General features: G+C 44.3%; 1 protein-coding gene across 1 annotated transcript in view; it reads right to left on the bottom strand.

Moving 5' to 3' along the window:
• The window catches only part of JAZF1 (JAZF zinc finger 1), a 199,433-nt gene extending 182,111 nt beyond the window's left edge, over positions 1-17,322 (bottom strand). The window contains exon 1 of the mRNA XM_040086692.2: positions 17,020-17,322. Coding sequence (XP_039942626.1) covers positions 17,020-17,134 — 115 coding nt within the window. The 5' untranslated portion in view covers positions 17,135-17,322. The remainder of the gene's footprint in view (positions 1-17,019) is intronic.
• Between the last annotated feature and the right edge of the window lie 859 nt (positions 17,323-18,181).

Below are 18,181 nucleotides of genomic sequence, written 5' to 3'. Positions count from 1 at the left end.
ATTTAGACTGTTTAAGATTCTCTCCCTCAGAACCAAGGTGATAGCTATCACCTGAGATAGTTAGCAAAGCCTAAGCAGCATGATTTGAATTATAGAAAAAATAATGTCAAGAGTATAGTTATTATATCTGTTAATTAAAAAAAAACCAAACAAAACAAACAAAAAAGAAAAAGGCCATCAGAAACAGAAGGTATTTAGGTACTCTCTCTAGAGTAAAGCCCATTTTTTAATTCTGTGATCATGCCTCTTTGAACAGGAAATTGCACTTCAGTCTCTTACCCAAACCAAAACCAAAATATTTATTTACATGTCACATATTTACATGCAGACAAAGAAACCATAAACATCCTTCATGCATGTATATGTTTGGGTTTGTGTATTTATGTATAGACTTATTTATGAGCCTAGATCTCCTGATATCCTCACTGGAATCTTTGCAGCAGAGAAATCATTCATGTTCCATCCGAAGGTGTCATGGATCATCCAAAGGTTTTGCTACTGAGAGCTACAGATTACACACAAAACCCTTTCTTGCCCACACACCTCCTTGGCATCTCGCAACAATTCCTGTAAGGAGGAGAAGATCCAGCCCTGCCACTAGTCCAGGACTGGTTTCACCTCTCTGGTTTGGTTCTCCTCCTCCATGCTTTGCTGAGCCATCTAATCCTTGCATTTCTAAATGGAAATAACACATTGCCAAACACTAATGCTTATTATCACAGTCAACCAATTAAACTGTAATTCTACCATTATTATCCACCAACACTCTTCCTGCTTAAGTGCAAGCTATGTTTACTTTATTACTGAGGAGCTCAAACATTTTCTTTCACAATAATGTATTCTCTTCCTCCTCCCACCTAAGGCAAGGTGAATGCTCATGAATCAGACCAATAACAAGAACAATGTTTTCACTTCTACACTTACATGGACAGATGCAGGAAAACTGAGAATTAGTATTTTCACCAGTTTTAGGATCCATAGAAAGATTCTTCAAAAAAGGGAAAGATGGCAGAGATTGCAAAAAAAAAAAAACAACCAGAAAAACCCTTCTTCTACACACCAAACACACCGCCACCACACAGAGCTGACATTTTATTATCTTCTCTTTTACAGTATCACAGCTGAAGCTAGAAGTTTCAGATCTGTTAAATCAAATGAAATAGCCACAAAGGAAGAATTTAGATGGCAGAACAAGTAATGCAGATCTTATAAAACCTCGGACCCATTAGCACTGTGTAGATATTTTGGATTTTATTCCAATCTGCTCTGCAAAAAGCCTTTTCCTTACCCCACTAAACAGAATCTGCACCAGTAATGCTGGTTCATAGTTACACAGAGACAAAAACACGCAAATTCCATTTCTACGCCCTATTTAATAAACAGATTCATTTCCTCTGTGGTCCATATATAGAGTGTTGGCTACCTCTCACAGACAATGAGGTATCTGTTCACCTATAGTCAGCTAAAGGAATCAGAAATAGCAAATAAAAATACAGGACTCCTAATCCTTGATGGAGTTCAACTATTTTTAAAACTGGATGCAGAGAAGTTATGAAAGTTGGAAACAAGGCAGAAATCTCTATCTAGTGGTAAGGCACTGGTGATTTTTAGAGCTCATTTCTGCACTTTTACTTCTTCAGAACACTGCATATATGATGAAAAGGAAAACTTAATCCTGACACCTTGTATTCACAGCTAAATATGGAGTGAAGTGCTGGTAAAACCCACACTTAGGAACACGAACACTGTTTTCATTATCCTATAGCCAGTTCAAAATAGCATCATTAAACTGACACCACAAGTGTACATCCCCAGGAAGAGACTGTATTTATTTGAAAATCTTTACCCCCCATCAGAGGACCTCTGTATGTGCTGCTCCCTCAAAACGTGAGCTGATAAGAATCAGCCCCAATCACATGCACACTCAGCATGAGACTATTTGCAGTTCACAAAACATGTAGAAACTTGCTGCTTCTCAGGAAATGTCCACAACTGATCCTCAAATTCAAGGCCAAAAGTTAAATACCACAAAATACCACTGTGCTGCTTATCTTACTCCTTAAACTGGGACCAACACTGTGGTTAGCTGAGCACTTGAATGCAATTGACAAACGTGCACTTTGCAGTGTATTTCATTATTACTACTTTTTTTTTGTGGCAGGCGAACGTACAGACGCTTCTCTGTTCTCCTCCAAAAAAGAGAGCTTCTGAACTCTGCACCTGCCCAAGACAGCAAAAGTGTTACTCAAGCCATTCTCCTAAAGTCATATCCTTACAACACATTCTAAGCATCAGAAAAAAAAAAACAACAAACAAACATCTAGACAAGTTCCTACTACATGAACAAGTCCAACAAATCACTAGGAATGCATGCTCTTAAACACATTCTCCAGCGTAGAAACAGCTCTGTGCTCTCCTCTGTGCCATCTCCAGAAACATCACCCAGAAGGTAGGACGGAGCTGCCTCCACTCAGATCTACCTCTTGCTACCACATCTTCTCTTTCCTCAGGCCATCAGGTGGGAAGAGCTGCCAGGCTCAGTTTAGTCTGCAAAAGTACTTACTACACGTTAGTACCATGGATCAGTTTTGTTTTATTAAACCATATATGTCAATTATAAAAAGCACGCAGGACCAACATGAGACACCACAACAGACCACCAGTTTTCAGAAGGTGAAGAGGTCAGCACCTCCTAAATATCAATTCCCCTACAAAAGTATTTATTATTTATGATGGTTATGGTTATGCAAAACTAGGATACATGTCATCCCCCAAATCACTGTTTTTCCCTCTCCAAGTAAAGAAAACTGTGTATTTACAGACATGTGAGTATTACAGAGTAATGTAACAGTTGTGCTTTGCTTAGGGACGGACAGCCCCGCAATCATCTACACAACCAGGGCCACCAAACCCTGCTGGTGCTTCAGCAGCAGCTGGTCTCTCTTGCCCATCAGATGTCTCACCATGAGGTATCACATGGACAAGCTGTGTTTCATGGAACTTGCAGGGATATATACTCAACTAGAAGTATGTTGTGCCCATGTAAACTTGTATTGCTTAGGACACGATTACTCAGTACCTCTTTTATTTGTAGGAATACTTTTCCTCATCCTACCACACAATCATGACACCACACCAACTAGTAAAGAACAATGAGACAGGAGGACTGTGAAACTTCAGCTTTTTCTTCCTAGTAACCAACAACATATGTTACGCCACTGCACTGCAAGGACACTGAGAGAAAGCAGTTTCTCTGCCATGGTCTAAACCACTTTGGAGCTCAAAATATCTAGCACAGCACAGTTCAATGTGTTTTCAAATGGGGGCTGTCTCAGACACTTGTGAAACAAAAGTCTGTCTTGGAAAGGAATCCAAATCAGGTGTGTATCCACCCAAGTTCAAGCACGAAACCTTCTGGTAATGGCCTTAATGTTTATATTCTGCTTTTCATAGAAAGTCAGGAAAAAAACCCAAAACCCACAAATCACAGACCAAACTCAAAACAATACATTTGCTTTCTTGAATGCTTATTATCAGCCCTGCCTACTGGACTCTAAAAACCACCATCATGCAAGATGTTTGATTGCTTAACACCAGAGGTTCAAAGATGGTAAGGTTCAATGTAGTCAAAGTGAGGAAATCAGACTAAGTCCACATAAACAGACTTACTCCCAGACAAGCTGTCATTAACAAGTCTGTTCTACTGAGCTACCTACCCACAACAAGCTAGAAAGCAACCAAAGGGTACCCAGAAAGGAAGACCTTTAGGATCTTGACAAGAAAGGTATTCTATTGTGCAGCCACTGGTAAGAGAAATGGGGGGGGAATGGGGAAAATTAATAAAAAGAAAAGAAAAAACAGAAAAATAAAAAGAAAAAAAATCAGTTATGCTGCAATAGCAACAAAATAGTGTTTGTTTAGAAAGGATGGGCTACCAGCCCAACATTTAACAAATCCTAGGACTCCAGAAAGAATGGCTTTGGAAGTGACGTTAAGAGAAAGGCTACAGCATTCCTGGAAGAACAGGAAGAGGATATGTCATATCTGAGAAGAAGACTGCTTACTTACCAGGAGTGCTTCAGCACACACATTCAGTAACAGAAACAGTCTTTTGGATTGAGCATTCAGTGCTCAGTATCCTGAGCAGGAAAGCTAAGCAAAAGAATTCAGCTCTCAGATATGTAAAGTTCTGTTTCAAAATGAAAATATAGAGGGGAGTTATCCACATCTATATCATTAATGCAGCTCTTAAGGAACATGATCTACAGAAAATTCATTAAAATCAGTAGTGTGATAGGTCACCTGCAAGGAGGGAAATTCCAAAGAGGTACTGAAGTAGCTTGAAAAGGCAGCTACAATAACCCATAGAATTCATATGATATCAGGATGTATTTAGTAATATAAACAAGAAAGGTTTTCAGGATAAATTAGGTAAGGACTTTGTAGGCAATGAACTAAGGATACTTAAAACATCCATTAAGAGCTCTGAATCTCATCAAGTACATGCCTCAAGCAGACTGCCCGAATAACCCCAAGCATTCAACCTCAAAGTGAGTCAGGAGAAAAGAGAGTGGCCTGTATACTTGCTCCAGAATTAGACACGTGTCTGCCTAGCAAGAAAAAACATGTTTTCTTTTCAGGCAGGCGACTGTCCAGCATATGAGATTCAAAAAACTCAACCAAGACCTCATTTTAGAAAGCAGACTCCTTTGCTTTTCACAAATTCCTTTTCTCCCTTTGCTTTAATTTCAGATTTTTTCATCTTTACTCCTCGCTACACTCTGCTTCTTTATTTTCTCAGCAACGCACCTTCAGTATTTATATGGTTAATACAGAGGCCTGAACAACACAAGTACAGTATATCCTATTATGCCTATGTTCAGTGTCCTGTTCCTAAGCTACACCTATTCTACAGAGCACCAAAAATAAATAAATTAGAACAATCAGTATTCACAAGAAAAGAAGGCTTTGAGACTTTACAGGACGAAGCGGTTCAGTGGTTCCAGGACAGAAAAGCAGCAGCCGTGAGAAAGGCTCCAATCAACCACTCATCTGTGGAGCAACAGGAGAAGAGAACAGAACGAACAGTCAGAAGGTGAGCAGCAGGTGAGCACAGACACCGGATGGACATTTTCAAACTTCAAGTTTTTAAAGCAGTAACAGAACAGCAGGCAATTTCTGATTTCCCTACAAAGCCTAAATCAGGGATCCACCAACTCTAGCGTTCACATGTAACACCTTTCTAGGTGGGTACATTCTATGCAAAGGGGAAACCACTTTGGGCCACCAAGCACCACAGTCTGGGGGTTTGTGTGGAGGTGCAGCAGAATGCCCTGCTGAGTATAACTCCTTATTAAAAGCTAAACACTGCTGGAGCAGTGTTTCTCCATGTAGGTATGGGATTTATAACCCCTTTTCCTTAAAACACCAGTCAGGGATCAGCAGGTAAGGAGAAGTGTCAGGTGATGAGAGGGGTTGAACAGTAGTACAGAACAGCAGAAAGATGTAAAGGTTCAACTTTGCTCCACAGGTTGATACAGACAAGAAAAAAAAATTTAATTCTGACCCTGGGTTTGTATGATGCTTTTTCAATCATGAAAGGATGAACAACTCCTCACAAGTGTCTTCCCAAAGTACAGATACTGGAAGGTTTGGGTTTTTAACTCCTACCTCTGCAATTTACTATCTTGTATGAATTTTCCAAAACAGAACTAGTATGTGGGCTCTTCCCAGCCTCCTCTCTTCAGTTCCCTCTTCTTCTCCTAACTACCTGCAGCTTTGCAGGCTTCTGAAATAAACATAAACCTGGTCTTCAATTACAATTAATATGTCTAAATTACATGCAGAAAGATCAGCATGAATTATTGTTCCTAATTATCGACATAGCAAGTCTAATGGCATACAATGAGTGCATAATAAATTTTAAACTATTACCCCACGCAAACTGACAATACTTTCTAGAGAGCTGCATACTCAATTCTGTGCCATGGTTCTAGCCACACAACACCACAGAGATTGAGCAAATACTAACAGGCTCTCAATATGTATGTACACCTGCTACTACAGAAGAAGCAATTGCAAAACTGTGTGTTTGAGCCCAACGTTGAATTCATGAGGTATCAAGTGTTTTTAGTAGCCACTTTCACCACTGTGGGCAAAACTCCAATCCTTTCCATTATTAAGGGGTAGTGCTTTGTGGGGCAGGGCAAAGGGGATTTGGTTTCCAGATGCAAATGTCATGGCTCCCATACAGGCAGGGTCAGAGAAAAGGCATTCCCTCACTTCCAGAATATTTGGTGGTAGTAAGCAATCCCGTGGCTGGAACACTGTGCCATTAGCAGGAACAGAAGGGTTCACTAACTGTACACCTACTACATTTCTGAGGTCAGTGGGATCAAGTGGAACTAGGGTGACAACGCTACAGGAATTACACTTTCAATTTAAAAAGGAAACAAAGGAAGAAGCCATGCGACCACTGAGGAAAAAAAAAATGCAGCTATCTATTAACCCAGTGTATCTCCAGAACATTCATTAAATTTATAAACGCATGTAATTTTTGTTGTATTTGTTTCAATATCTGAAATGCATTTGAGACCATATATACAATTCAGATATAGCAAGAGCACACCTCTTGCCTGTGTCTTTCACAATGATTTCTAACTCAGAGTTATGAAAATTGCTGCAGAAGTAAAATTCTTCAGGTAAAAGCTGCTCAACTGCATTTTTTTAATATATATATTTCATTAAAAACCACTTAATATTAAAATACAAGAGCGCAACCAAAAACATCCACAGAAGGTAACAGCAACAAATACCTTTTCCCCATCCTGTGCATTCAATTATTGTTCATACCTGAACAAGCACTTGCTATTTACCCTGGCTCTGGAAGCTGGTTGAGCAAGCCACTAAAACTCCCTGGCATATAACTACAGCTCACTGTATCCAACACAGACTTTTTCTCCCACTCAGTCTGGTCTAAAGAGAGCCCTGGGTAACTGCCCCATGGTAACTGTCAGCAAAGATGAAGTATTTGCTTTGTCCTGATGGCAGGCTCTTCACAATCACCCCCCAAAAAACCAACAAAACAAAACCAACAACCAAAAAAAATCAACCACCAAAAAAATCTGCCAGGAAGAAAGGGCTTATTCTGGATACATGAAATGAGAACACTAGAACACTAGGCACAGGTAGCTAAATCTCTAGGCAGCTCTCCTAAGACAAAGACCAAAGCCTGGAAGCTCTGTCAACCATGGCTGCTGAAGGTAAAGCAGGAGGACAGATATAGCTACAGTGTCAGCATTTCTCACCAGTAAGAGTATTTAATCAATTCATGAGATTTCCTAAGGTAAAAAGAAAATACAGTTATTACCAATGCTATGACTATGTGCAAAGAGTCCTACAGCACAACTAAAAAGCCTCTCTCAAGTACAACAAGTGCTTACAATGAGCCCAGGAAAATGAAGACTCACCAGAGGAGTGCTGTGAAATGAAAGTACATACAAAAAACTCTGTGTAGCATTATCTTCCCACCCTCCTCACTCACCACACCACTACCTTGCCTCATAGAGCATAGAGCACTTATAACTACAGTAGGGACCACAGCGTTCCTAGTTCCTCCCTGGAAGTATCTGCTACCATGGATTTTATTTTAAACACATTTAAGTTTTCCTTTTTCCTCCAAATATCACAGTGGTTACAAGCAATTTTTAGTGAATTTGTTACTGTCAGCTGCCTGGTCCATGCTGTCACATCCATGGCACTCTGCATTGATGAATAACCCTAAATCTGGGCACACAGAGCATCATACCTCTGAGACTCTCCCCTTTTCTATGCTCCCACTGCTGCAGAAATCTTTCACTCCCCTTCTACAAATGCATCTTCCTCACGTTAACAGTTACTAAGTAAGCAAGAAGCCCTTGCAATATGTCCCAAACAAATTTATTGGAAAAAACAATTATTTGAAGTTTTCCTAAGTAGTTTTTTCACACATCTTTCTCCATAATCTACTCTATGCAAAAGGAAAAATAAAAATGTTCAGACGACGAAAACCACAGGAGAAAGGCTCTGCAGATACCCCCAGAGCTTAACGGGATAAACAGAAAAGCTCCCTGGTCCCAAACTGATATAAAGATGAGCATGTGCATGGTTTACTGTTATTTTCTGCATCAAAACTGAGATCTTAACAACTCTCACATCACCCAGTTAACCCAGTATAACAATCAGGCAGCAGACTCTCCTCAAGAGCAAGTTATAGAAGCTGTTAACACCCCTCCAACACATTGCTAAAAAACCATGTAAATTTCAAGGGCTTCCTCAAAGTTTGTCATCAGATTTACCTGTGTCAATGTCAGTTCTTTGATCTAAAGAGGAAGGAAGCAAGGGTAGGTTTCAGTACTCCGGTATGCAGCTTTCACCTGGCAGCAGGCAAACATCTGAAGTCTACACGAAGCCTTTAAATTTGAGGTCACTTCCACAGCACTGATACACACACTGATGAACATACACAGCAGGATTACATCATAATAAAGACTGAAATAAATAAATAGTGTTGTTTTCCACATTGAATGCCTCAAAGGGGCTGAGGTAAGATTTTTGTATCTCATAGCAGCGAAACTGGATCTCTTGCACCTTAAATGTACCACCTCCATGTTTCTGGGTTATGGCTCCTATCAGGATAATTCCCAGAAAGTGAGATAGTGACTACATTACACACTGCTGGAGAAACAGGTCATCCTCTTTTCCACTTCACACTGGGGTATTTAGAGGTTCAAATTTTATTCACGGAGTATTTACTATCTGTCAAAATACGATGGGAAAAAAAAATTCATTTCCATAAGGAACAGAGACATTTGTAGCTTATTCAAGCTTTACAAAGTACTTGAAGCAGGTATCTCAGAAGTGTTCAAATATTCTCTAAAACTATAAAAAGGTTTTGTTGGACCAGTTTCAGCAATGCCAGGATTTCAAAATGAAAGTGCTCAGCTTTTTGCAAAAAACCCCAACCAAACAAAAAAACCCCACAACAACCACAACAAACCCCAAACAACAACAAACCCTGCCCCCAAAAAAACAAAAAAGAAAACCACAACAAAAATCCCATGCCCTTAATAAATAAGATAGTCTTTATCAGCACACAGCAAAATCTTTCTCAAAATCAGAGGAAATGTTTCAAAGCTCATCCACAATCAGGTTCTAATCTCTTTGTCCATAAAGAAGTGACCAGCTTGGCTTCAAAATCCCATTTAATTTTTCCCTTAAACTGGTAAATGTCTTCTTCTATATCTACTCCATCCTTTACAACACAAAACAGAACATCAAAAAGATAAAACTAACACCTGTACTTAAGTCAGTTCAGTCTTTAATGAATTACAGTGTCTGAAATGAAACTGCACAGTAGTAATATACTCCATCCTGTGCACTTATGAGACACAACAAGTGCAGTGTCATCAGCATCTCTGGTGAAAAAATCTATTCCCCTTGTTTATCACAGCACAAAGTTAAGAAGGAGCCTTAAAATAATTCAAGGAACACAAATATAAATACCCAAGAAAAATATCATTAAACCATGAACTGGAACATTTCTTCTATTCTACAGCTCTGAATATTGGTCCCTCATCTTGTAACTAAAGTGTAATAAACTCTCTCAATGCATTTCTAAAAGTCTCAAGATAGAATGAGACACTGAGTAACAGGAATTGGTTGTTTAATTTTTAATGTGAAGTTATTCACTGAGAGTCCTTTAAAACCAAGGACTCTATTGTTAAACATAGCTGATTTATCAAATCAATTCTCTAATTGTCGCCATTTCAAATTAACACTAAAATCTTTGTCTCTGCATCTCTCAAAGTGTACAGAGCAGCTATTTTCTTGGATGGTTATCATCCAAATTTTGAATAACTGGTGCTTACTAGAGAGAAATAAAATGAATTCTCAGTGAAAAAACAGCTTAGAGAGAAAAATAAATATGAATAAAGAAAAAAAAATAGCACATTCAGGAACAACATATAATGTACACTGCAAGCAGCAGGCCTCTAGCGCTTTCTTCTTCTGCATGAAAGTATTCTGCAGCTTGACACAAAATATTTCCGATTACTTGTTTGCATTTGCATTATATTCTAGAAGAGGAAAGAATGGTAGGTAAGATTGTCTCAGATTGAACAGATGTCTCTTCATCTTCTGGCATCAGCCCTTCCTCAAATTATTTTTTACTATACAATTATTATTTTTTATTACACAATTTCACATTCCTCAAGAAATGATGAAGGGGAAAAAGATAACTTGACTGGCAGCCACCTGATTATTTTACAGTTCTCATAAGAACTGGAGATGAACCATTAAAACATCCTCTCAAAGCCTGCAGTGCAGCCATGATAATCCCTATAAATTTCACCACAAAGGTAAATATACCTACACTAGTGTAGTGAAGTGTAATGACACTGCTACAAAGTTACCTGATGTTTCTTCAGGTTTTCACTGTCCAGCTCTTTTGTAGATCTGCCGACATACAAGAGGAACAATCCCTGCCAGCCGTGTGGATACAGCACTGCAATGGGCCTCATCCAAAGCCACTCCAGCAAGCAGAGGAAAAAGGAAAGATCCCTATCAGCTTTATGTGAGACCTTCAATCTCAGAACTGAAAAATCAGTTTGCAGCATTTCACAGATGTTTGCTTTCAGCCCTTTCTTCCCAGCAAATATACGACTCAGGCTTTACACCATTAAACACTTTATATCTTATCGTCCATGTACTCAGTAACCCCAGAGCGAGAAAAAATTTCATGTCACAGAAGTATGAAAAAACTATGTTTTAGTCAAAGTTTAATGACAATTCCATTTTCCTCCATACGATTAATGTAGTCTAGAACTTTTTACAAGAGTCACATTTACATTTTATCACAATTTATATTCAAACCCAAAGAGCAAAAGAAGCCATACTTGTAAATGCAAATTTATCCAAAAATCTGCTCTCCTCAAGATTACATGCTGGGGGGAAAAAGTGCTGATCAGATCTTTTAGTCAAAAAAAGACTGTTTGATAGAAACACCTTCCTTCCTGATAGAAAGGCCTTCCTCACCATACCGACTTGCAAAGAAAATAACCAACATCCTTGGAAAACAGATCCTTCCACTTCGCCGTGAAACACATTTTAAATAAGAAACAAAAACTATAGTTGCAGAAGTACCGGGCAGAGGATGAACTTGAGCTAAATGTAGCCGTAAATGTAAGAAGTTGCTTTTCATGAACAACAACTTGTACTCCTGCTGAGGTAAATGCACATAATTGTTTGTTTATTTTGCAAGGACATACAGTCATGCACATTACTAGCAACTAAGCATGGGTCTGTCCTCTGATTTCCAGATGCTGATGAGAGCACTCCATGTACCCAGCTGTCACATCACTCCTGGAGTAAAAAGCCTTAGGTTAAGATCTACCACCTTTTCAAAACAGCCTTCTCAACTCCAAGTGTTAAATTACACATCGAGCAAACGCTAAGTTACATGATGGCAGCCACTTAAATGATGCTCACACTCTTGTGAAGAGCTCAGCTTTAAGTGAACACAATCTGTCACACAGACTTAGGTTTTCCAGGCCTTCCATACATGCTTATGTGTAGCCCCTCATCCTCACCTTTAGGAACATTCAACAGTTGCATCTTCTTATGCTTGTTTTACACAACATGCGGTCGGCTCCAATATAGAAGCCGTCACCTCTGTCAGACTGCATTTTATCCAAGATGTTGCTGGAAGTCAGGCAACACAGCAGTGTGGAGCAAAGCCCACATTTTAGCAACACCAAATGCCATTTTAGCACATGTTCACAGCCAGATCATCATTCAACACCTCTAACTATCCAAATGAGGACACCACACTGTTATTAGCATGTCTGAGAAGATATTGAAAGGGACATCTTTAAGAAAGGTACGTGCATTCAGCCAATGGCTTATTCAACTACTCGAGCTCTTTGCTGGGGAATCGGGCCCCTTGACTCCATAACATTAAGAATTGAAGTCACTGAAGGCAGCAGATGTCAAAGCTAACACCAGACATGGAAATCCATAAGCCTCCTTCTCCCTCCGTATGACCTGAACTTTCCAGATGGGTAGTATTTTATATGCAAGGTTTTGGTCTGTCTTCTGCATTTTTTCTTTTATGGAGGAAGTTTTATTTTTCCTGCTAATCCTACCACTTACGAAAGCAGCTGCCTCTGCTCCCTCAGCAAGTACTGTTGTGTTGCAGGATCCATTCTAGTATTTGGGAATCAGTTAAGCTTCATGAAAAACTCCCAGTTCCAACAGCAATACTACAAAAATACCCCACTGAAAGCTATCCAACACTGGGACTTCTTGCAAAGAAAGCTAGGATGAGATGTTCAGCAACAGCCAACCATCTTTTTGTGCAATTACTGTATAAGCAGATGGTCTTTCTTTTTTTCTCCCTTCAAACTCTAGTATTTCTGTGCAACACAATTATCAAACTCCACTTCCAGGTAAGAGCGTATTCAGATTTATCTCTTTCTCTCCACTCTTCCACCTCTTCTACCCCACCACGTTTGGACACATTTCATTTGCATCTATTTCCTCAATGCTTGATGAGCCTCAGGAGAAGCAGGATTGGTCATATCAGCCAAAGAGCTACACAGGTCCATACACATCAGCACTTATGAATCAAGTGAACACATAGTGCCTCATACAAACAGCAACTTCACCTGATTTTTAAGTATTTTACTAAAAATACCATGCAAAAATTAAAATAAATTAATGGATGTTGTCAAAACCTGATTAAGAGATTCAGCTTAAATATTGGCCCTTCAGCATCAGAGTAAACTTCATCTTAGCAACTAAGAAACTACCTGAATCACCATCTAAAGGGTGCGGTTCAACTGCAGGTAGATTGAGGGGGAAATAAGTTGGGGGAGAGGAGCAAAAGGGAAAAAAAAAAAAAAAAAAAAAGATAAACCTCACCAAAGGTGAGGTGGACTTTCGGGACTTCTATAAACAGCACAAAATGGCCCAGAAGATTTAAGTGTATTTTCAGGAACTCTGGAAGTTGGTCCCAACATCATAGCTGAATACACTATGAGACTGTAGAAATGTAATAACGTCTGCCACAGCTGAATATTTGGCAGTTCAAAATCGGTGGGTTTGGGTTTCTTACTCCTCTCTTGATATTACCAAGGGGAATGTCCATTCCATTTGACAGTGTGAATCTGGCTAATTGTAGTAAATTTGGCCTTTTGCTCATGGACTAGAGATGTCAGAAAAGTCAACTAAACTACCTGCAAGGGGTCAGAGAAGAAAAAAACGAGAGGCAGGGAGACAGCCTAGCAAGGCAGGCCAAAAGCCCTCCTTCTCAGCACACTTGCAGAGAAGGTAACAGCACTTCAGGTTGCTTGGACAACGTGCTCGTAGAAAAAGCTGACAGAAGCATCAGCAGTTTTAAATCAACAACCATTTCCAGCTGTGAGCCACAGAAAATGTGAATACACTATTTAGTAGTATTGCTACGGACTGCAGAACACAGTCTCATTGCAGAGGACACCAGTAGGGCCTGACCTGCCTTATGAAAGACCCCAGAGCAGTGCTTCTGAGTGAGCCCAACTCTTCCCAAGTCTTTGATCTATAAAAGCAAAACCCAAAAAGCAGTTGATGTGCTGATGCGCACCCAGCACCACCTCGGAGTGGAATACTTAATCCAATGGCCACAACGATGTAGGTGGGAAAAAACCCTCAAACCACACCACTGTACTCTGAATTATTTCATTACAATATGATTATTCATTAGGATTAAAAACAAAGAAAGCAACCGCAGAATTGTTTAGAAATGCCTCCAGAATGCCGTAACAGTGTTTCACAGAACCACAGAACAGGTAAGGCTGGAAGGGACCACAGTGGGTCATCTCATCCAGCCTCCCTGCTTAAGAAGGGTCATCCCAGAGCACATGGCACAGGATTGCACCCAGATGGCTCTTGAGTATTTCCAGTGAGGGAGATTCCACAATCTCTCTGGACAACTTGTTCCAGTAACCATCCACATGATAGAGAAGTACTTCCTCATGTTCAGGTGAAAATTCCTGAGCATGACTTTCTTCTTCATTGTCACTTTCCCTATTTGCTTATGCTAAACTGAGTTTTTTTCCAACGGCTGACCAAAAAAAATAATACAAATCCCTTGATTAAGTGTTTGCTCCCACTTTTCAGATACACAGTACAGCTCTGAGAAACAACCACATTCCTCCTAGCGCTCCATTGATGATGTGGATTAACCTATCCCGTGAAATGTGGCAGAGCAGCAGCACTGCAGAAGCCAGACTACCTAGAGCCTGTGCCATGTACACCTCCCCACACACAGCTGTGTGCAGCATCAAGTTTGTTATCTGTGCTGTTTCACCGTCTGCCCAGCAATCACCCCCACTTCAGTTTAAACTAATAATGGAATATAACTCAATCAAGTTTTCTTTATTCCTGTAACACATGCTGAATGTCCAAAGCAATCCATTTTTAGGTGGCATGTTACTCTTCACTATGTATGCCAAAAAACCCAGACAATTTTTATAGCAACACATTTCAGCGCACATTTCTAGGCCTGTATGACAGCAAAAGCTGGACGCTGTTTGCATCATCTTACTGAGAAAGTGATTCCAAACATAAGCTCCTGTTTAGAAATTTAGCCCTTACCCAGTTGCTTTCAGAAAGGTTAATCACCTTTCGGCTGAGTGCTTAGCTGGCGAGTTTTCATAGATTATCATACTTTAGGCTGTGGCAGGAGTTCCTCACACACACCAAACCACAGAGTTGAGCCTTCGCCTAATAATTTCAGTGTCACTGGTTCAACTCCCTACTGATTTTCCCAGTGTCTCATACAGGTAACATAACACTACCACATCTTGCATTCACAAGCAGGTGAAGTTCAACCTGCTGTCACGCAGAAGTGAAACATTAAAAATGAAGCACAAGCAGCCTTATGTCATACCCCAGCAGTTTGTACTCGTATCAGCTGCTTGTGTGACACTACGTGCAGAGCCTCAGATGCATGTCCTGGAAGTCCTGGCAAATGACACACTCTATTAAACATGTGCGTGTTCAATCAGTAACGCTCTAACTTCGCCGCCTCCCCAAAGAGCGCTCCACAAAAAGGAAAAAGTAATGAATACTGGCTATAGAATTAAATATATAATTATTAAAAAATTAGAGTATTTCAGAATAAAGTTCTCTTCTCTGTGAAGAAGTCTCAGAAGTGCTTGCTGGGACTCAAACAGCACTGCACAGACCACATGGGCAGGACTATATCTTCTCTGACACCCTGTGGGCTGTGGCACCTAAGGGCTGATATTCCACTCAAGGGACGCGTAAGATGACTTACAAACTGTCATTTTGGGGAACTATTTCCCGTAACCTTTTCTGGTGTTATGTGATGCACGGTATAGGAAAAGTTAAGAACGTGAAATTTAAAAAACCCAACAATATCACAATGGTATGCCTGCACCTCGTCAACTCATAAATTACACAGTATTGCGGTATGTGGTTTTGTTACCTCATACTAGGCATCGTGATAATTACGAGAACCACACCTTTCATCTTGCTGACCTATAAAGCTACATTAATGTAACGTTACACTCGCAATTTAAGCTTCGGGGATTTTTTTCAGGTATTCAGGCAGGCTTATTAAAACTTTAATAAACTGAAATGCATCATGTTGTTGTAGCAACACTGTTTCTTCATACTTCTAGCGAAACACTTAGTCCCTAGGTACTTAAAACTTCTGCATTTCCCCTCCGCCCCCCCCCCCCCGGTTTTAAAACTTGGTCTGCTTCAACGAACTAGCTCGTTTTTTGATAGCTTAAACCCTGCGTTTTATTAGCAAAAAGATAAACTCGGGAAGATGCAGACGGGAAGCCAGCAGCGCAGCAGCCAAGGCAGCACACCTGCCGAGGCGGGAAGGTGCGGGGAGGCGGCAGTGCGGTGCCCGGCTGCGGGCGAGACGCTTTTGCCGGCGGACCCCGCGCTCCGGCACGCCCGAGGCCCGTCCGTGCGCGGGCAGGCCGGTCCCGCCGGAGGGGGGAGAGGGAAAGTTGGCGGCCGCGGCCGGCCGGGAGCCGCGCCGCCCCCTCCTCCCCTGGGCGCCGCCCGCGCCGCCGAGGGGCGGCCCCGGCGCCCCTGCGCACGCTCCCGCCCGCCGCCCATGAGGCGCCCGCGCCGGGAAGGCACTGACGAGTCATCGCCCCGCCGCGTCCCCGCCCCCGCGGCCCTGGCGGGACGGGCGGCGGAGGGGAGCGGCGGCCGCGGGGGGAGCCCGCAGGTGATGCTACGGCGCGGCCGGGCCCGGGCTCCGCGGCTCAGGGCAGCGGGTCCCGCCCGGCGCGGCCGCCTTCTTCTCTCGTCCGCCCGGCCCCGGGGGCTGCTCCGGCCCCGCCGCCGGGCGCTCCCTCCACGCCCACCGCCCCGCCGGCCCCGCGCTCCTGCACGCCGGTGCCTCCGCCGAGAGGCGCCTCCCGCGCTGCGGCGGCCGGAGCGCGACCCGCGCTCCCCGCCACACCTAGCAACAGCGCTGACAGGACGCAGCGGCGGCGGCGGGAGGAGGAGGAGGAGGAGGAGGAGGAAGCGGAATGGCTGCCGCGGCGGCGGCTCCCTCCCTCCCCGGAGCCCTGACAGCCAGCGCCGGGGCGGAAGCAGCAGGCGGCGTGCTGTGCCCGTCCTCCTCCCTCCTCCTCCTCCGCCGCCGCCTCCTCCTCCGGGCTCCTGCGCTCCCTCCTGCCAATGCAAACTAACTCCCCCTCGCCAGGGCCGGCGGGCTGCACGCCTCCCCCGCACCCACCCATGCCGCCGCGCCGCACGCCGCCGCCTCCCCGAAGAGCGCTCCACGTCGCCCGCAGGACCTGCTCCTGCCACTCCGCGCCCGCCGACCCTCCTCCCCCGGCGGCCGCCGCGCCCCGGCTCCCGCTGCACCTTGTGCCCCCCACCCCGCGGCCCCCGCGCCCTCCGCCCGCCCTGCCCTGCCCCGGCCGCGGCCCCGCGGGCACTCACCGATGTGGTTGTCCTCGATGTGCTCGATGAGCTCTGCCAGGGTTGGGAAGTGGAGCCCGCAGCCCCCGAACCTGCAGGCGTTGGAGAAGAAGGAGGCGGCGGCGATGCCTGTCATGGTGTTACATCGAGATCCCCCTGCGGTGCCTGCTCTGCCAGGGCCGGCGGCTGCAGGGCGGGGAGAGGCGGGGGCAGGGGGGGAACGGGACGGAGAGAGAGAGAGATGGGGAGCGAGAGAGAGGGTGGGGGTGGGGAGGAGGAGGAGGTGGTGGTGGCGGCAGCAGCGGCGGCGGCAGCAGCAGCGTCGGGAGCGGCGGAGGGGAGGGACGGGCTGGGTGGGGGGAGATGAGGCAGCCGCAGCTGGGAGGAGGGACCAGCGCGGCTCTGTAACAGCTGTGCTGCCCCGGCGGCGGCCGCCGGCGGCGGGAGGAGCAGGGCACCCGCGCCGCCCTCCGTCGCCGGGGGACACCGCGCCGCCTCGTCCGGCCCCGTGCGGGGCCGGGGGGAAGCGGGCAGAACTTTCCCCCTCAGCCCCTCGGAGGCAGCGGCGGGGCTGGGGTCTGCTCCTGCGGCCGGCGGGGCGAGGCGAGATGCTCCGGGGCAGTTGCTGGGGCCGGGAAGGTGGGGCCCGCCCCGGGGGGCTCGCCCGGCCGCCGGGAGTTGGCTCCTAGCGCGGCCGTCACCTCCACCCTCCCGCGGCGGGGAGCGACCAGCCCTCGCCGAGGTCGCTAAACCGAGGGACGGTCGTTCCTTCAGCGAGGGGGCCGAGGCTGCCAAACACAACCTTCACCTGCTCGGCGACCAGCCGCAGGCCCCGGCCACCTGCTCGGGGTACCGGGGTCTCCCCATGGCCGTGTGGGCTACGGTCCCGCTTCCTCCTGAGCTGCCGGTCACGGATCCCAGTGCCAGATCCCTCCCGTCTTCGCCTCCCGCTGAGGCGGGTCAGGGGTACGAGACTGCGGCCCTGGGGAGAAAAGTTAACCAGGAGTCGCACACACATCGCTTCCAAATCCTATTTTGACTTTGTCTCCAGAAAGCTATTCAGCAGAGAGGCTGACTGATTAATTGATTTTAATGAAGGTCTCCCTAGGCTCAAATTTGCAGACAGCTTTATTTAAAATTAAAAGAAAGAGGAAAAAAGGAAAAAACCACTTGTCAGGAAGGC

This window comes from Hirundo rustica, chromosome 1 (genome assembly GCF_015227805.2).
Source record: "Hirundo rustica isolate bHirRus1 chromosome 1, bHirRus1.pri.v3, whole genome shotgun sequence".
Lineage (NCBI taxonomy): Eukaryota > Metazoa > Chordata > Aves > Passeriformes > Hirundinidae > Hirundo > Hirundo rustica.
Note: the sequence above shows the minus strand (reverse complement) of the source record. Positions and strands in the feature narration are given on the sequence as shown.